Consider the following 21,327-nt stretch of genomic DNA (forward strand, 5'->3'; position numbering starts at 1 on the left):
ATAAATTCTTCTAGGTAAACTTGCACAAAGTCAGGGATTTTGTAGGATTATCGCAGCCTCATGCACACTTGCACAAGCTCTGACCTTACTTAGGAATTGCTAACCTCATCGCACGCACTCGAGCTGCGTATGGCATCGCAGTGGATCATTTATGCATATCCCTGCAACAGCGTTCAAACGCACTGGCACACCTGCGTTTCGCTGATCACTCCCCGTTACCACCCACAAATGGCACTTCCTGTCAATCACTCTGTGATGGGTCTGCATAGTCTCTGTGATAGCAGTCATGATCGCAGTGGCCAGTTTGCACATACGCACTGCGATGCATAAGCATGCGCAGATCGCAACAATCAGCCAATTGGGTGCATAATCGCAATTGCGATCCTTGCTGAATCAGGCCAATAGTTAGGTGTATGATTAACCAATCATACCAAACAGGTGATAATGATCATCATTTTCATATGTATATTAAAACAGTCATTAAATGAAACAGAAACAGCTGTGTAGGAGGCTTAAAACTGGGTGAGGAACAGCCAAACTCTGCTACAAAGGTGGGGTTGTGGAAGACAGTTTCATGTCATACACCATGGCAAGGCTGAGCACAGCAACAAGACACAAGGTAGTTATACTGCATCAGCAAGGTCTCTCCCAGGTAAAGATTTCAAAGCAGACGGGGGTTTCAAGATGTGCTGTTCAAGCTCTTTTGAAGAAGCACAAAGAAATGGGCAATGTTGAGGACCGTAGACACAGTGGTCGGCCAAAGAAACTTAGTGCATCAGATGAAAGACACATCATGCTTACTTCCCTTTGAAATCGGAAGATATCCAGCAGTTCCATCAGCACCGAACTTGTAGAAACCAGTGGGACCCAGGTAAACCCATCTACTGTTCGGAGAAGTCTGGCTAGAAATGGTCTTCATGGAGAAATTGCGGCCAAAAAGCTATACCTTTGACATGGAAACAAGGCCAAGCGACTCAACTTTGCACAAAAACATAGGAATTGGGGTGCCGAAAATTGGCAGCAGGTTCTCTGGACTGATGAGTCAAAATTTTAAATATTTGGTTGTAACAGAAGATAGTTTATTCGCCAAAGGGCTGGAGAGAGGTACAATCATGAGTATATGCAGGCAACAGTGAAGCATGGTGGAGGTACCTTGCAAGTTTGGGGCTGAATTTCAGCAAATGGAGTTGGACATTTAGTCAGGATTAATGGTGTCCTCAATGCTGAGAAATACAGGCAGGTACTTATCCATCATGCAATACCATCAGGGAAGCATCTGATTGGCTCCAAATTTATTCTGCAGCAGGACAACGACCCCAGACATACAGCCAATGGCATTAAGAACTATTTTTAGCGTAAAGAAGAACAAGGAGTCCCGGAAGTGATGATATGGCTCCCACAGAGCCCTGATCTCAACAACATTGAGTCTGTCTGGGATTACATGAAGAGACATGTGTGCAGTTTTGCAATTCCATCCTAAAATGAATCACCCCCATAACGCTGTAATTATTTATGGGTCATATTAATCAAGTCTGAGTTTGCCTCATTTTCTTTCCAGTCTGATTTTATTGTAGTCTTGACTTGTATATAGTAACAATAATCATTACCATAAATTGCATGTATCAGCTTGGTTGGGCAGTATGCCACATTACTCAGGTACAGTACACCTTGTAGCTCCTAATTTCTCAGAACTTTTGAGTTAGATATGAGCTGTATTCTTTTATATTGCACAGGCTAAAATAGTACAACAGTTCTATGCAAAAGTGTGTTCATCTCTGGACACATTACAACTTTCACTGACTCTGTAGGTGAAAAGACGGTAACTTCAAAGTATAAAATTATACATGACACTTCTGCACAATTCAAGGTATGATTACTATGTATTTGATGAATGTAACGTACTGAGAAAATGTAAAACAATGAATTTATTATGTGGAAGGCTTGTCATTCAGTACATAAAAAACCCCATTGGCAGAAATAGCTAAAGGTTCTTCTTTTGCTATAAGAATTTTTCATATTGATCCTTGCGAAAACGTTTGTTGGTGAGAAATATCCTTAGGTCTTCTTGCATATACAGGATGTTTGAGATCTCTCCATAAAACCCCCTGAGCATAACAGATCCACGCAACGCTTAATATTTGTAAAGGTGTTTGCTTTTTAACATCTTTCCACTGTTATTCTCCAAATGTATATTATTTGTATGTGTTTTTTTTTTTTTTTGCTTTATCAGTCAACAGTACTTTGGGGGTCATTCAGACCCGGTCGTTAGCGCCGATGCGCTCGGACCAGGTCGATGGCCCCCCACAGAGCATGCGCACGAGCATGCGCACGAGAGCCAGAAGCTCTCCGGGGCTTACGACAAGGGAGACCCTACCCTAGGGTCTCGTCGTAAGCCCCGATGGTCGCGATGGTGTAGACCATCGCAACCATCACCTTAGGTGGTTGTAAGGCTGTGGGTGTTAACCCACAGCCTTACCACCGCAAAGAAGGACGTCTTGAAAATTCAAGACGTCCTCCCCTCATTCAGACCGACTGCATGCTCTGTGCGACCGGCTCTGAATGAGGTCCTTTGTTCCAAAAGCTTTCTGACTCTGAGGGGTAAATTTACTAAAGTGAGAGTTTTTAAAGTTGCCCATAGCAACCAATCAGATTCTAGCTATTATCTTCTAGAAGGTGCTAGTTAAATGTTAAGTAGAATCTGATTGGTTGCCATGGGCAACATCTCCACTTCTAAAAACTCTCACTTTAGTAAATTTACCCCTAAGAATACTGATAGCCAAAACAATTATGATAAACTCTACAAATAGCATGGAGTACTGTATAAATGAGGTACTTTGCACATGTTTGACCAAAAATGCATGCCAGATCTTTGTTCCTCCAGGGAGGCTTCATTCCTTGTTCCAAGATGGCCACCAAGTGTAGTACTGCACATGTGCAACGCCATCTTGTCACTGAGAAATTTTGCAGTGCCTCTGCATGCTGGCGAGGGGAGCGCAGTGAGCCCCCTCTGCCTGGCGCATAACCAGTGGGGGGCGCAATCAGCTTGATCGCTCCCCCACAGGCATAGGAGACTGCTGTGGCTGCTTCTTAGCAGCCACGAGCAGTCTCCCAGTGCAGCCCAGCACACAGCAGCGTGTGCTGGGCTGCTGTGATGTAAGAGGGGGGAGCGGTGCTGGACCCGGGCCCCCGCCGGGCCCCTCCAGCAAGTCCGGGCTCGGGTAATTAGTACCCGCTACCCCTCTCAGCGTCCCTGTATATAAACTCTGCAATACCACCGCCACCTGTACACATATATTTCTAACATTATATTTGTGCACAAAGTGTGGGAGTACATAAGGCTGACTTGTACCCAACTCTGCATCGGTCCCAGAGTATTTTATTATATCTGGAATTATCTTCCCCTCGCTTAATTGAAAGCATAATGAGTTAATCAAGTTTGTTTTGAGACTGATTCTCATGCTAGTTTGAATGTGGCCACGTCTAGCTTTTTTTTGCAGATTGGGCATGTGCCCCAGTGAACATATGCTTCTCTGGGATTCTGAGTTGGACTCATCTCGGTTGTTTCTCTTAGTTTGTTGAAATGATGTCACTGAATGACAGCTAGGTGCATGCTTGAGATACGTCTCCTGTATGTGTGGTGGGCATATAGCTAGAGTTACACCATCTTCTGAGTCATGCGCATGCCCAGTAGTCAACTGTAACTCGTTCACCTAGCATGGCGTAGGTGTGAGTGCCGATGATAGTGATGACAGCTGCTCTGATAGATGGTGGGCTGGGGGCAGCACAGTCGCAGAGATCTGTGCTGCTCAGAATACGGGTGGGTAATCACATTACATTTCCGTTTGCAGGCGGTGAAGAATACTTTGGCAGAGCTGTGTTTGACTCAGAATCACGCCTTTTATGTTTGTACCCTAGAGAATTTTTGAGTTGAAATATTAATTAAAATTAAAATATGCACTATTATAGGAAACAACACTGTGGAAATTATTCCCTGAGACATAAATGCCTTTTCATGATCAAGCCATAGTTAGAAATTAATTTTAGATCTTAGAGTCGTGCAGATTTCAAAGAACACCTTTGTACTCACTTTACTAGTTAGTCCCTTGTAACTCTGCCACTTTGGAATGCCACAGATAATAACCAGCAGAAAAGTGTGTGCTTATCATTGGTTGTCTCAACCCATATAGCTGTTCAGGAAGCTGAGAAAGGAGTATGTACAGCAGTAAACATGGCTCCTGAATGGATCAGATGCATCTCTCATCCATTCAGAAGAATTATTAAATAATGGGCTACATAGAGTTACACGTACATGGCTGGCTGTAGCTCTCAAAGGGCTCTATTTATCAATCTTTTTTTTACAAAAATATTGTTTAAAAAGATTGTTTTCACAACCTTTTCACATTATTTTAGTTTCACTGACATGTACTAAAGGGCTTTTGGAGCAGTTTTCATGAAAAATTACTCCTTTAATTCTCATTTCTTTAGCAAGCAGATCGCATTTCCCATAATTGTAATAGGAACTACGATCTGCTTGAAATTTACTAAGGGAGAAAATACAGGGAGGGAGCCCTGCTATAACAAGTAAGGTTCCCCCCGCATCCCCGACTCCTGCTCCGCTTTGACAGGCAGAGCAGAGTCGGGAACCGGCCCCGTCATCAGCTTTGTTGTCTAAATAGACCACAAGCTGATTACTGTAAATAAAAAGCAAAATAGTTTTAAAAAAAAAATCAAACACCTGCAGCCGGGGGTCTGTTGATCGGTGATCGGTGAGCTCTCTCCTCCGGTCAGCTGGTCGCCGGGGCTCCTGCACTGTGACCCTGGTCAGATGTGCAGTAAACCGGAATCTCAGTTTACAGCACAGTTGACCGGGGTCACAGACAAGGAGCCCGGAGACCAACTGACCGGAGGAGAGAGTTCACCAATCACCGAGGCAAGTAGTGTCAGCTGGGGGAAGAGGGGGGGGGGGGTGTTTCCACGGGGGAGTTTGGGGGGGGTAGCACTAGCCACCACATGCGCAGAGGCACTCTCTGTGCTGTGATGATTCGCAGGGACAGAGCTTTCTTGCAAGCTCTGGCCCTGATTCAGAGCCGGACGCTCTGAAAGAGCGCTCGCTCTGAATCAGGGTGTTGTTTTTTTTTTTCTTGTGCGGCCTCCTGGCCGCTCGCATAGCTGTGGCTGACCTCCCACAGCTATAGTGAGCGGCCACATTGATGGTCGCGATGATCAAGACCATCGCGACCATCGGGCTTGCGACGAGACCCTTGTGGTAGGGTCTCGTGGCCACAAGCCCCAGAGAGATTTCGGCTGTAACAGAGCCGGAATCTCTCCACTGACATCACTCGTGATGTCAGTGGGGCCGCCCCCAAACGGCAGGCGTTCACATGGGAACGCCTCAGTTTGGCCGGCCACGTCCCCGGCCCGCCCACCAAACGGGGCGAGCTATCACTCAACATCAACAGCTCGCCCCTTTTGTTGCGAGACCCGGAGTGACGGAGTGCTCGTCGCTATCCAGGTCTTGCGCATGCGCACAACGGAGCCGGCTCCGTCGTGCGCATGCGCTCTGGGCCACCATTGACCCGGTTGCGAGCGCTCAGCGCTTGCGACCGGGTCTGAATCAGGCCCTCTGTCCCTGCTTGAGAGTGTTGATACATTCTCGTGAGTTACTAAATTCGCAAATTTAGGTGAAATTATCACACTACAATGCGCATTTAAAATGCAGATTGTAGTACATAGGGGCCTAAGAGCTAAAATAAATTCTTAATTTCAGCTGTTCATACATATGTACTTATATAATATATATATTTAAAAAAAATTCCTATTCTAGATTTATATAGTATCCTTAGGGTAAGGAAATGGACTTTACACAGGGTTTGGTTTCTTCCCTCCCGTTTCTGGTATTCATCACCTCAATTAGTTTTTTGCTAAGTTTAAGATAGAAAATGAATTGTGTTTAGCTTTGTGTCAGGATTATAACATAGGATAGGATAGAAACAGTGGCAAACAGAGGACTTCCACTGCATCTTAGTTCATTTTTACTGTTTACACTGGTAGCCTTGACATTACTTACCTTCTCTGATACTTAGGTGTTTCGTTTTGACTGTCCTTGTCTGCCACTAACCATGGCTTCTGCTTGTTCTGGTTATCCTTGCCTGCCACTAACCCTGGCTTCTGCTTGTTCTGGTTATCCTTGTCTGCCACTAACCGTGCCTTCTGCTTGTTCTGGTTATCCTTGCCTGCCACTAACCCTGGCTTCTGCTTGTTCTGGTTATCCTTGCCTACCACTAACCCTGGCTTCTGCTTTTTCTGGTTTTCCTTGCCTGCCATTAACCCTGGCTTCTGCTTGTTCTGGTTATCCTTGCCTGCCACTAACCCTGGCTTCTGCTTGTTCTGGTTATCCTTGCCTGCCACTAACCCTGGCTTCTGCTTGTTCTGGTTATCCTTGCCTGCCACTAACCCTGGCTTTTGCTTGTTCTGGATATCTTTGCCTGCCACTAACCCTGGCTTCTGCTTGTTCTGGTTATCCTTGCCTGCCACTAACCCTGGCTTCTGCTTGTTCTAGTTATCCTTGCCTGCCACTAACCCTGGCTTCTGCTTGTTCTGGTTATCCTTGCCTGCCACTAACCCTGGCTTCTGCTTGTTCTGGTTATCCTTGCCTGCCACTAACCCTGGCTTCTGCTTGTTCTGGTTATCCTTGCCTGCCACTAACCCTGGCTTCTGCTTGTTCTGGTTATCCTTGCCTGCCACTAACCCTGGCTTCTGCTTGTTCTGGTTATCCTTGCCTGCCACTAACCATGGTTTCTGCTTGTTCTAGTTATCCTTGCCTGCCACTAACCCTGGCTTCTGCTTGTTCTGGTTATCCTTGCCTGCCACTAACCATGGCTTCTGCTTGTTCTGGTTATCCTTGCCTGCCACTAGCCATGGTTTCTGCTTGTTCTAGTTATCCTTGCCTGCCACTAGCCATGGTTTCTGCTTGTTCTAGTTATCCTTGCCTGCCACTAACCCTGGTTTCTGCTTGTTCTGGTTATCCTTGCCTGCCACTAACCATGGCTTCTGCTTGTTCTGGTTATCCTTGCCTGCCACTATCCATGGTTTCTGCTTGTTCTGGTTATCCTTGCCTGCCACTAACCATGGCTTCTGCTTGTTCTGGTTATCCTTGCCTGCCACCTGTACTGATTTCAGCCTTCTAGCTGTATTGTATGCAGTCCGCCCTGACTTCAGTTTGTGACCCCAACAAATCTTTTAGCTGCCTACCCCGATTTTGTACTGTAGAAAATGATTTTTGTCATTTATATTATTTGCCCTCTATCCCTCTGTGCATATATGAGCATGAATGTTGGCCTACACTTTTAAATAATTCCAAAGCAAACTGAGGCAGAGCCTTTCCTGTCATACTTAGGTATACTCCAAAGTTTTCACTATAAAAATTATAAGAAAGAATATCTTCTTTGTATTATTCTAATCATTTTTATAGTCAAAACTCTGGAGTAAAAAGTGTATTGCAGGTGAGGCACTGCCTCCCCTGTCTTCCTTTTCTGCACACCCCTGATCAAAACACACCACATTTCCCGCACTATATGCTGCTGTACCTTTGTATAATGCCCACATGAACCCTCGGGATCTGTATCTGTAAATCTGGCTCTGATACTACCCAGTGCCTTCCCATTCATTTACCTCACTGTACGTCACTTACTACTACTAACATTCCACTTACAGTGGAGTTAATGCAGCTCCTGCTTTGCCTTGCTAGCACTGTTTACTAAGAAACCTGCTGCCAAGGAGGGTGTACATTAAGTTCACCCCTCAGCAGTTTCCTTACAGATGCTTTTCGGCTCCTGATGCTGTTATGCGCATGTGCGCCTCAATTCCTTTGCTGCGTGACCTCTGGCATCACTGTATTTTTTTTAAACCAAAACCAACTTTATTGACATTCAACAAAACAAACAAAAAAGACTTCACTATCGCATTACTACAATCAACAGGAAGCTGATAAGAGCAGCAAGGGGATGCAATGTCAGAGCTGGAGCAGGCAGGAGTTGGTAAGTAAACAAACAGAATGATAACATCTTTAACACTTAGGGGGAGATGTATTAACGGCAAAACCCCCGAAAATGCAGTTTTCGGGGGTTTTAGCGCATTCCCCGTATGTATTAAGCAGCAGAATGCACTGCATTCTGCTGCTTCACGTCGCTAGGTAACGCCACCTTCAGGTGGCGTTACCCAATAGAAGCCTATGGGCTTCTTTGCGCGACGCTCGGGACTGGGAGGGATCCGATCGGATCCCTCCCATGAGCCCCCGCGACCCGCGTCCTTCTGCGCATGCGCAGAAGGACTTCTGGGTGTTCAACCCGGAAGTCCCTCTGCCCGGCAGCATCGCAAAGGACAGCTCTCATCGAGAGAGCTGTCCTTTGCGAAATCCTTGGTACATACCGCGGTAATGAACCGCGGTATGTACGCGAAGTCGGGGGGCATGTACCGCAACGGCGATGTCGCCGTTAATACATCTCCCCCTTAAGCTGGGTACACACTGACAGATCTATTGGGCGATAAATTGATCGGCCAATATATCTGCTGCCCGTCGGCCACAGCTGATGAGCAGATATGTCTGCACACCACCCGTACACATGCAGCGGCAGCAGCGGGGTCCCAGCTCCGACCCACCCCCCGGCCAGGGGGACCTGCCCCCTCCTACACACTGAACAGTTCAACACAGATGATGGTTGTTCAGTGTGTATGGAAAACCATCATCTGCAGATATATCTGTTTAGTGTGTACCCAGCATTAGCGTTGCCATAGGCAGTGTGAAAAAGATACAGCTAGCTAGCGCAAGAGGCAGAAAATCAGAGAAAATCCAATAGCAAATATCGAGAAGCAGTATGTATTAGGGATGTGCAGGCTCGGAGGGAAAAATCCGAACTCAACGTGCAAACTCGAACCTATCCGAGCCTGCACATCCCTGGTATGTATATGGATTTTCTCTGCCTTTAGCGTTTTTACCCCTTTTCTCTTGATAATACATAGACCCCTGAGTGGTAAATGTAATAGCCTGCGACTTGCAGGTATCAGCGATTTCCCACAAGTCTGCACCAATATTTTAAAGTGGATTTCTTGCTACATACTATAATGAAACATAATTAATGTTAATAGAAACTATTTAAAGTACATTTCACAAAACAAATTAGGTATAAAATAAAAAATAATAAGAATAAAATAAATAAAAATATCTAATTCTTCCCCTAGGGACATATTACCTACAGACTTCACTAACCTCATATCTATTTGTATATTCTGTGAACTGAATGATCCAGGACACTTGGCAAATTATGTGGTTGTTATGTATGAGCATGATGGAGGAGCAGTTTACAGTTTGGCCAACGATGCCTGCTGTCAGTGTGTGCAATCATCTGACACCTGGATTATGCTGTTGGTGATGAGCAATACACATGGCAGTATCAGGCCAGTTTGTTGATACCAATGTATGCCAAGCTTATAGGTTTGTGTTGTCATATTTTCAAAAACAGAATGCTCATTTAGGTAATAATAGTATCACTTATAATATTGCGCTTTCTTTCAAAGTTTGGCTCTTCAAAATTACAGTATAATAGACAAGCACCGAAGTCAGTAAATAAATTAATACAGTTTTCTTTTTACATAATAGTAATGTACTGGTTAAGATGAATATGATGCTGTCTTACCACTGTATAGCTGGCTTAGGTGTTCCCAACACAGTACAGGCCAGTGTGACTGACATCCTCTCCCACACACAGTGCGCCCTGAGTGGGATCCAAAACATAGGTGCACGTCTCGCACACAGCTCTTTGAACTCTTTGTTCAGTCTGGCTTTCTCTTCAGCCTACACATAATACACAACCACAATGTAAATATCATATGTCATGTATATATCCTCTCTCCACAACCCATATCTCCCTGAACTCCCAATGAACAAAGCAAAACATTTGAATATAATGTTAAACAGAAGTTTCACTGAAAATGTTACTGAGTTATCCTAACAGATCTTTAAACACAAACCAACATAGGCCCTCATTCAGAGCCGTACGCTATTTGCGGTCGTTCGTTTAAAAACAAGGGGTGGCTATTCAAATGATCCGTACGCACATTGCAGTCTGTTCACGCCTCTAAGTCTGAACGAGCGAGCAAAACATACGCTCGTTTATTTGTTAAAAACGCCCCCTGGCCGCACGCATCCTACGTCATGTCCGCTATTTATTAGATTAATCGAGTACATCGACCAGCGTATGAACTGCTCGCTATTCTTGTGGTTGGTGTTTGCTACCACAAATTTGCGTGCAGTTCGGGCTATAAAATAACCCAGTGACGTGGTCAATGACGCTGCTGTTTTAAATATACACTCCCTTAAAACGCCCGTTTTGACCTTTAAGCACGCCTGCGTTCGGATCTCCACTCCCCATTTTCAAGCACCTTCCCCTGTTACCACCCACATACGCCTCATTCTGTCACTCAAAATAGCCGGCACTCGCTATATAGCGTACAAAGGATTTTCGGCCGCACTGACTGGTTCGCGCATGCGTACTAAAAAGCGTACGCATGCGCAGATGTGCAAACATCGCTCGGAACGAGCGTACTGTTGTTAACGTGCGGCTCTGAATGAGGGCCATAGAACACATATTCTAAGGGGCATATTTATTAAGCACATTTTGTGGGACGTCCGTTTTCGAGGGGTGTCTGCAAAATCTAAGCATCCCCTAAATGTAACAAGGAGAGACTGCAGCAGATATCTCAGATATCTGCCGTGGTCCCTCCATTTCCGACCACAAAAGCAGTCCCCATAGGTTTGCTCAATATGCACGCCAATGCCAGTCCAAGAAACAAAGTGATAGCTGTAGCTACCCAGCAGATACCCAGAAACAAACTATTCCATTACAAACAGCAGCTAAGAACAATGTGTCATCACTAGCAGTAACTTATAATATACTTGCCTACATTTTAAATGCCACATCTGGGGCATCCCTGAGGGAACATCTAGGTGGAAGTGGTAAGTCACCATAAATTGTGCCATTACTGCCCCACCCCCACTGTACAATGAAAATATTTTGCATTATTGTAGAGCCATGAAGATATGATTCACCACAAATTGTGACATTGCGCCCCTGCACCACCTTTTTCACTGGGGAAGATGCCAATATATGGGAGGCTGGTCTACTCTACCGGGAGTCTCCAGGATATTCCAGGAGAATAGGCAAGGATGACTTTTAGTAACTCACAACTAGAAGTACTTAGGAGTGGGACTTGAAGTCAGTGCTGTACAAGGAAAGCCACCTGAAGAAAGTATGCCTAGATCCACCACATCTCTGTTATGGAGATACATATGCATTGTAAGATCCTCATTTTCAGAAGATCCCTGTTTTGTCCTACACAAATAGGCAGGTGTGGTATGACTTACCGACATTCAGAAGGTCAACATTCAGAAGGTCAATACCAGAATGTCGATGGGCTCTGAATGTTGACAGTCAGAATGTTGACATGGTCTTCAGGTCGACAATCAATATGTAGATATGTATCCATGTCAACATGGTTAAAATATTGACACATTCAGCATGTCGACATTTAACATGTCGACACCAATGTTTTTTTGTAAATTTTAGCTTAACCCTAATACCTAATCCTAAACCTAAAAATCAACAAAAAAAACAAGTCACATTTGACACCAAAATGTTAAATGTTGACATTCTGAATGTGTCAACAATTTAACCATGTAGACCTAAATGAATGTCTACATATTGATTGACGACCTTATGACTATCGACATTCAGAAGCTGTCAACATTCTGGTATCGACCTTCTGAATGTCAACAAGTCGACAGGATGCCAAATAGGCACATTTCCATGCAACCTACCCTCACATCTGAAGTACATATTGCATACTGATTCCCAGCGGACAACAATATTACAAAATTCCAGTTACCTTCATGTATTTGGCCAAATGTTGCGTTCTGCGCATGCGCGAAGGTCTCACTGCGATCAGACTGCGATCACAGTGACTATGCAGACCCATCGCATAGTGATTGAGAGGAAGTGACTATATGGGGGTGGTGATGGGGGGGTGGTCAGCAAAACGCAGACATGCCCGTGAGTTTGAACGCCGTTACAGGGGCATGCAGAAATTAGCCACTGCGATTCATATACGTAGTTTGGCCTTTCACTGCATGCGATGTGGTATTACGGATGTGAGTAAGGGGATATGGGCGTCCTAGTGTTGTGCTGCGATGGCATAGCGATCACAGACATTAGCATTTTTCGCAGTGAGACTGCGTGTGTAATCACAGCTGCAATCCTTAATGAATCAGGCCCATTGTGCACTAAGGGCCTAGACTTAGGAGTAAATCCATCTACAGGGGCAAATGCAGGATTTTTAAGGGGGGGTTTCCATACATTACAGTATATAATTATATATATATATATATATATATACACACACTAGGGGTGAGCGGGTTCGGATTTCTGAAATCCGAACCCCCCCGAGCCCCCCGATCCGAGGCCGATCCGAGTCAGGCTCGACTTTTCCCGTCTGACTCGGATCTGAAATCGAGGCAAAACGTCATCATCCCACCTTCCGGGTCTCGCGGGTTTTGGATCCTATATAAGGTACTCGCGTCTGCGCCATTTTCTCACTCGGCTGTGGACAGTGAAGAGGGAGGGTGGGAGTTAGGGCTGGCTGGGCTGTGTAGTGTAGTGTAGTGCAGTGCAGTGTAGTGTTGTGCTGTGCTGTGCTGTGCTGTGCTGCTGTTGTCCATAGGGGCTATGTCCACTACTTCAAAGTCCATAGGGGCTGGCTGGACTGTGTTGTGCAGTCAGTTGTCCATAGGGGCTGTGTCCACTCCAAAGTCCTGTGCAGTGTCCCAGTCCTAAAGGGGTGCTGTAGTGTTGTCTAGGGGGTGCTCTGTCCATCAGGGGTGCTCCCCCCAAGTGCTAAAAAAAATAAAATATTTTTTCTGTGTTTGTGAATTGTGTGCACTGTGGCTGCACGTGCATCAACAAAGGAGCAGCGCCAAGCGTGCGCCTGTGTCCCATAAGTAAAAGGCCGGCTGGCTTGTCCGTTAAAGGGTGCTGTAACCCCCAAAGGGCACTCCAAACAAAATAAAAATATATAGTTTTCTGTGTTTGTGAATTGTGTGCGCAGTAGCCGCACGTGCATCAACAAAGTAGTGCCAAGCGTGCGCCTGTGTCCCATAAGTAAAAGGCCGGCTGGATTGACCGCTAAAGGGTGCTGTAACCCCCAAAGGGCAGTCCAAACAAAATAAAAAAAATGTTTCTGTGTTTGTGAATTGTGTGCACTGTGGCTGCACGTGCATCAACAAAGGAGCAGCGCCAAGCGTGCGCCTGTGTCCCATAAGTAAAGGGCCGGCTGGCTCATTTCTTAAAGGGTGGTGTAACCCACAAAGTGCACTAGTCTCCAACAAAAATAAAAAATTATTTTCTGTGTTTGTGTGCGCCTTAGCCGCACGTATATATCAATATAACATAAATGGAGGACCAAACTTTCTCTGATAAAAATAAAATAGGGAAAGATCAAGAACCACTTCCTCCTAGTGCTGAAGCTGCTGCCACTAGTCATGACATAGACGATAACATGCCATCAACGTCGTCTGCCAAGGCCGATGCCCAATGTCATAGTAGAGGGCACATACAATCCCAAATGACAAAGTTCAGGAAAATTACCTTGAAAAAAACATTTAAATCATCTGAAGAGAAACGTAAACTTGCCAATATGCCATTTACGACACGGAGTGGCAAGGAACGGCTAAGGTCGATCCCTAGTATGTTCATGACTAATGGTTCAGCTTCACATGACGATGGAAGCCCTCCTCCCACTAAAAAAATCAAACGAGTTAAGCTGGCAAAAGCACAGCGAAGAACTGTGCGTTCTAAGAAGATATCACAAATCCCCAAGGAGAGTCCAAGTGTGGTGGTGGTTGCGATGCCTGACCTTCCCAGCACTGGACGGGAAGAGGTGGCTCTTTCCACCATTTGCACGCCCCCTGCAAGTGCTGAAAGGAGCACCCACAGTCCACTTGCTGATATGCAAATTGAAGATGTCACTGTTGAAGTACGACAGGATGAGGATACTGGTGTAGCTGGCGCTGGGGAGGAAGTTGGCGAGGAGGATTCTGATGGTGATGTGGTTTGTTTAAATCAGGCTCCGGGGGAGACAGTTGTTGTCCGTGGGATGAAAAAGCCCATCACGGTCATGCCTGGGCAGAAGACCAAACATTCCACCTCTTTGGTCTGGCAATATTTCTATCCAAATCCGGACAACAACTGTCTTGCCATATGTACCATATGTAAAGGTGGAAAAAGTAGGGGTAGGGACGTCAACCACCTAGGAACATCCTCCCTTATACGGCACCTGCAGCGCGTTCATAAAAAGTTACTGTCAAGTTCAGAAACTTTGGCTAAGACCGTAAGCAGTCCAGGGACACCTAAATCCCGTTGTCCTGTTGTATCCAAGCGCCTGCAAACCACACCGTCAACTCCCTCCTCGTCAATTTCCTCCTTAGTCAGGATCGGAAGTAGTCCTGCAGGCCATGTCACTGGCATGACTGACTCTCCTATCCGGGATTCCTCCGGAGGATCCTGCATTGCTACACCTCCTGCTGCCGCTGCTGCTGTTGCTGCTGCTGGGAGTCATTCATCATCCCAGGGAGGAAGTAGGAACACCACTACTTTTACTAAACAATTGACCCTCCAACAGTCCTTAGCGAGGAGGATGAAGTACGACAGCAGTCATCCTGAAGCAAAACGTATAACTGAGGCCTTGACTGCTATGTTGGTGTTAGACGTGCGTCCGGTATCCGCCATTAGTGCAGTGGGATTTAGACAATTGATGGAGGTAGTGTGTCCCCGGTTCCAAATCCCATCTAGATTCCACTTCACTAGGCAGGCGATACCGAGACTGTACAGAAACGTCAGAAAAAGTGTCCTCAGTGTCCTGAAAAATGCCGTTGTACCCAATGTCCACTTAACCACGGACATGTGGACAAGTGGAACAGGGCAGACTAAGGACTATATGACTGTGACAGCCCACTGGGTAGATGTATCACCTTACGCAGCAACAGCAGCAGCGTCACCAGTAGCAGCATCTCAGAAATGCCAGCTGGTTCCAAGGCAGGCTACGCTGTGTATCACCGGTTTCAGTAAGAGGCACACTGCCGACAACCTCTTAGAGAAACTGAGGGAAATCATCGCCCAGTGGCTTACCCCACTTAGACTCTCCTGGGGATTTGTGATATGTGACAACGCCACCAATATTGTGCGGGCATTACATCTGGGCAAATTCCAGCACGTCCCATGTTTTGCTCACACAATAAACTTGGTGGTGCAGAATTTTCTGAAAAGCGACAGGGGCGTGCAGGAGACGCTTTGGGTGGCCCGAAAAATTTCTGGCCACTTTCGCCATTCAGCGACTGCGTGCCGAAGACTGGAGCGCCAGCAAACACTCTTAAACCTGCCCGCCATCACCTGAAGCAAGAGGTTGTGACGCGGTGGAACTCAACCCTCTATATGCTTCAGAGGATGGAGGAGCAGCAAAAGGCCATTCAAGCCTATACATCCACCTATGACATAGGCAAAGGAGGGGGTATGCACCTGACTCAAGCGCAGTGGAGAATGATTTCCGTGTTGTGCAAGGTTCTCCAGCCCTTCGAACTTGCCACACGTGAAGTCAGTTCAGACACTGCCAGCTTGAGTCTGGTCATTCCCCTCATCAGGCTTTTGCAGAAGCAGCTGGAGAAAGTGAAGGAGGAGCTAAGACGGAGTGATTCCACTCGGCATGTGGGACTTGTGGATGAAGCCCATCATTCGCTTTGCCAGGATTCCAGGGTGGTCAATCTGTTGAAATCAGACCACTACATTTTGGCCACCGTGCTCGACCCTAGGTTTAAAGCCTATGTGGTGTCTCTCTTTCCGGCCGACACAAGCCTGCAGAGGTGCAAAGACCTGCTGGTGAACACACTGTCAGCTGAAGCGGAACGTGACACGTCAACAGCTCCTTCTTCATTTTCTCCCGCAACTGGGGCTGCCAGGAAAAAACTTAGGTATCCTAAGCAACTCGCTGGCGGTGATACAGGGCAGGCAGGACCAAGTTTGGACATCTGGTCTGGACTGAAGGACCTGGCAACAATTTCTGACATGTCTACTGTCACTACATATGATACTGTCACCATTGACAGAATGGTGGAGGATTACATCGGTGACAGCATCCAAGTAGGCATGTCAGACAGTCCATACCTGTACTGGCAGGAAAAAGAGGCAATTTGGAGGCCCCTGTACAAACTGGCTCTATTTTACCTGAGTTGCCCCCCCTCCAGGGTGTACTCCGAAAGAGTGTTTAGTGCAGCCGGGAACCTTGTCAGCGAAAGGCGTAGGAGGTTGCTTCCACAAAATGTGGAGAAGATGATGTTCATAAAAATGAATTATCAACTCTTCCAGGGAGACCAGCCTCCAGAACGTACAGAGGGACCAGTGGTGGTGGATTCCAGTGGGGACGAGTTAATGCTCTGTGAGGTTGAGGATGTACACAACACTGAAGAGGGTGAGGAATCGGTGGATGAGGAGGATGAGGACGACATCTTGCCTCCGTAGAGCCAGTTTGTGCAGGGACAGATTAATTGCCAGCTTGTTTTGTGGGTGCCCAAACGAACCAATCATTTCAGCCACAGTCGTGTGGCAGACCCTGGCGCTGAAATGATTGGTTTGTTAAAGTGTGCATGTCCTGTTTATACAACATAAAGGTGGGTGGGAGGGCCCAAGGACAATTCCATCTTGCACCTCTTTTTTTTCTTTGTATTATGTACTGTTTGGGGCCTAGTTTTTCAAACTGCCATCCTGTCTGCCACTGCAGTGCCACTCCTAGATGGGCCACGTGTTTGTGCCGCACACTCGTGTCGCTTAGCATAGCCTTTTGGACATAAAAACACTATTGTGAGGTGTGAGGTGTTCAGAATAGACTGGAAATGAGTGGAAATTAAGGTTATTGAGGTTAATAATAGCATAGGAGCAGAAAAACCAACACATTCTGTGATTTTAGCTGTTTTTATTCTTTTTAAAAAAAAAATACAGATCCAAAACACAAAACCCAGAACCCAAAACACGGAAGAGTAGTTTTGGCAAAACCAATCCAGATCCAAAACACGAAGAAAGATCCAGATCCAAAACCAAAACACAAAACATGAAAAGTGGCCGGTGCACACCCCTAATACACACACACACACACACACACACACACACACACACACACACACACACACACACACACACACACACACACACACACACACACACACACACACACACACACACATTTGAATGGTTTGTGTAGCTCTGTCTTGGTAATTTAGTGTTGTTTGTCTTTTTTGTAGTAATTGTCCTAATGTAGCTTGTAGTGGTGAACATCTTCGATTTACAGTTCACTCTGATATGGGTTTGCTGCTGTGCCACGTTACTTAGTAACTATCTATGCAATCTATCTGTTTGATTGATCTTATTCTTTCTGTCTAGTGCGTTTTTTATGAGGGGATTGTCCCTATGCTAACTGTACATTACTGGCTTATTGTTATGCTGTGTTACCTAGCAACTGCTTAGGCGTTTGGCTGGCACTGACCTGTCGCGTCACTTCCGTGCTGGTGCGTTCCACTTGGTGGAGCGCATGCTATTTCCGGTCTTGACGTGATGCAGGCATTAACTGTATTTGTTTTGTTGACTAATAACACGCTAGCGGCTGATGCTGCATTAGCGGTATGTCTGCTTCACACAATATAGTGTTGTAAGTATTCCCATAGTGCTCTGATGCAGTGTATGTGATAGTAGTTTCCTTATGTTCACTCATTGTGTTGATTGACAGGGTGGAGCTTACTAATTGATGTGGCTATATCAGCAGGCACAGGGGATAGTGTTCTGTGTGTCTTGTTGGTGGTAGCTTTGTGGCGATTGTCTCTGTCTTGACAAAGGTCCTGGTAGGACCGAAACGTAGATTTCATCATGCTACATATGTGAGTTATTAAAGATTCCTTCTACTGAATGGTGAGTGCCTATTCTCTCGTCCATATATATATATATATATATATATATATATATATATATATATATATATATATAGGGCTATTTTTCTGGTAAAATACACACACAAACACACATATTTTGTTTTACTGTAGCAGATTGAATATGTATTGGGCTGGCACTGCCATTAGTGAACCTAGATGGTTACCTACTGTGCCTGAGTTTTTTAAAACCCTTAGAGCACCCCTCAGACACGCACACCACACACAACTCTGCATATAAACACTGCTGACATAATTTTATTAAAGATGCGCCCTCCCCAACACAAATTGTTCCCACATAAGAAACAATCACATTTCCCCCCACATTAAAAAAAACATTAAAAAAAAACATTGCATTGTCCCCACAACAATACATCCCACATAAAATCAGAACCACACTGGCTATAAGATTTTATATTGGCCCTACCTGTCCGTGGAACAGAAAGGTGTTTCCTGCTCCTCAGCCGTGGAAGCAGGTACAGCGACAGCCTATCATGGAGGACCTCTCACTGCGCAACAGGGAGCACTGTGCGGGCATGACGGCGATGCGGCGGGCGTGACCTATGATGTCACGTCGTCACGTGTCCATTGGTCATGGCCCGGGCAGCGGCTGAGCCCAGTGCTGCCCGGACCCAAAGTAAGTTAGTTTACTGCGGGCACGGGATCTCTCCACCTCTTATCCGGCGGCACACCTGGAAACCTCTAGATATGAGTAGGCAGATGCCGCGCTACTGACACAGCTGTCTCCTCATATCGGTCAGCTGCAGCGATGGATCGGCAAGCAGGGGGGGTTTCTAGGTACTCAGAAACCCCCCCTGCGTGCGCTAGTGATCTAGAAGGTGTAATGTAATGTTGGTGTGCTGCAGTGGGGGGAATATATAAAATGTGCTGACAGATTTACAGTTGGGAGGGAGCATGTCCCAGCTCAACCAACTAAATTGCAGTGTGAATTTAATGGAAAAGTAATACACTTTTTCACATTTTCATGAAAAGTTTGCATTTTACTAAAATACCTTCTCTTACAGCAGCATAAAAAACAAAGGGGCATCATGCCAAGAAATATACTAATAGTAGATCAGTATGTCCTAGGTCATACTGTTACATGGTGCAATTGGCTGTACAAAATCCAACTTCTTTGAGATAACTTACTTTTTTATACAAGGCTCTCCGATCTGCTCTCACACGTAATGATCTGCAGGCCTGAATCACTTTAATTTCCAACTTCTCCATGTTGTTCGTGAACCCAGCTTTTTTCTGCCCTCTGGTCTCGAATGACGAATCTCTGGTGTCCCATTTGAATCTGTAATCACTTCAAGAGTAGTTATTATTGATCAATAACTTTTACATACCATTCCCACTCCACAAAAGGATTTAAATTATTTTTAGGAAAATAAGTGTAACATACATGCTACAGCACATGACATGCTACAGATTGCCTAAGAATGGTACTCTATATGAATATGATTGCTTGTTATAAAAACTAAGATGATAATTATACTCCTGTTCCAACTCTTACCCCCTCTGTCGACACTGTGCCAGCTTCCACCCAAATCTGCTTCTTACCTTATAGAGAGGGAGCTAGGGACAGGGTGCCTGATTCAGAGCCGGACGCTCTGAACGAGCGCCCGCTCTGAATCAGGGCGTTTGGTTTTTTTTGCGAACCGGCCTCTTGGACGCTCGCATAGCTGTGGGTTACCACCCACAGCTTATGCGAGCGTCCATGATGATGGGCGCGATGGTCAAGACCATTGCGACCATCGGGCTTGCGACGAGACCCTTGCGGTAGAGTCTCGTTGACCGCAAGCCCTGGAGTGGTTTTGGCTCTATCAGAGCCATAATCACTCCCACTGACATCACTAGTGATGTCAGTGGGGCCGGACCCAGACGGTAGGCGTTCCCATGGGAACGCCTCCTTCTGGGCAGCCACGCTCCCGGCACGCCCACCAAAGGGGGCGTGCTGTCACTCACCATCGACAGCATGCCCCCTTTGGTGCGAGACCCATAACGACGGCTTCCCCGTCGTTATTCGTGTCTCGCGCATGCGCACGACGGAGGCACCTCCATCGTGCGCATGCGCATTTGGGCAACATCGACCCGCTTGCGAGCGCTCAGCGCTCGTGAGCGGGTCTGAATCAGGCCCAGGGATCGATCTCCTCCAATATTTTGAAAAAAACAAAACTATTTCTATACACGAGGTATCAAGTTTTTTTTATATTTATTTTTTTGAGGGGTGGGGTCAATTCTGCACACACTGGTCCTGATTCTTAAGCTGCATACACACGTAACAATTTTAGTAACCAACGATTTTCGTTCAGATTTTCCCTTGAAAATGTGAACGAGAATCGTTTACAAAAATCGTTGGTTACTAAATTAATGAACGATTTTGTCAATGATTTTCGTGAACGATGAACGATTTTTTAAACATGCATACAGTGAATGGACATCGTTCATTGTTCATTCTGTAAAACATATATGATTTTCTGAACAAAAATCGTTATGTTGGACAGTCAGAATGGACGATGAACTACAAACAACATACAGAAGTGCGCTTGGATGATTATCGTTCATCGTACACACTAAAAAAAATGAAAGATTTTTTAAAGATTTAATGATAACGGCGTTGTTATAGTTAAATTGTTTAAAAATTTGTTACGTGTGTACGCACCTTTATGTACACTCAGAAACAGACGTGGCTGTGTCTTTTTACGCACCCGCGTCTGCGTCTCACTGGCAGCACCTCTATTCCATCTCATTACGTTTTTGGATGCATCATCAATACTCCATCGGTCGCAAAATCAAAAGCTTGCACCAGCCTTATAGCGGGTGCCATTTTACCATCTGAATATGGCATCCTGTGTCAGCGCTAATGGATCTTTAGATGCAGTTGCAGTCAGCAACACATTAATGACACTTCTGCATCTGTCTAGCCACCCTCGTTACCAGGAAGTAGGAACGCCCACTGACACCTGATATAACCATCAGGATGTATGCACAGTATAACTTGGATGCATGCACAGACTGAAAACATTGGCCACTTGCATCCACCTTTCAATCAGGCCCATGATGTATTATTAGAATCGATCCAAAAATCCATAAGCAGCAACAGTGATTTACTTTCCTGATCCCCGACGTCTCTGGCTGAACTGCCCATGTGTCACCTTTTTATTTTATTTTATTTTTTCTTACTGCAGATGTGGCGTTTTTTCTCCTATCTTCCCAATTGGCATTTCACCAAAATAATATTGCTCTCAGGAAGA

At 45.6% G+C, this 21,327-nt stretch overlaps 1 protein-coding gene across 1 annotated transcript in view; it reads right to left on the minus strand.

Moving 5' to 3' along the window:
* MYOM3 (myomesin 3) overlaps positions 1–21,327 on the minus strand; it is a 222,094-nt gene that overhangs the window by 160,119 nt on the left and 40,648 nt on the right. Inside the window, exons 4-5 of the mRNA XM_088460571.1 lie at positions 19,220–19,379; positions 9,693–9,850 (exon numbers count right to left, since the gene is read on the minus strand). Coding sequence (XP_088316697.1) covers positions 9,693–9,850; positions 19,220–19,379 — 318 coding nt within the window. The remainder of the gene's footprint in view (positions 1–9,692; positions 9,851–19,219; positions 19,380–21,327) is intronic.

Source organism: Taudactylus pleione, unplaced genomic scaffold (assembly GCF_031769625.1).
Source record: "Taudactylus pleione unplaced genomic scaffold, aTauple2 ptg000007l, whole genome shotgun sequence".
Lineage (NCBI taxonomy): Eukaryota > Metazoa > Chordata > Amphibia > Anura > Myobatrachidae > Taudactylus > Taudactylus pleione.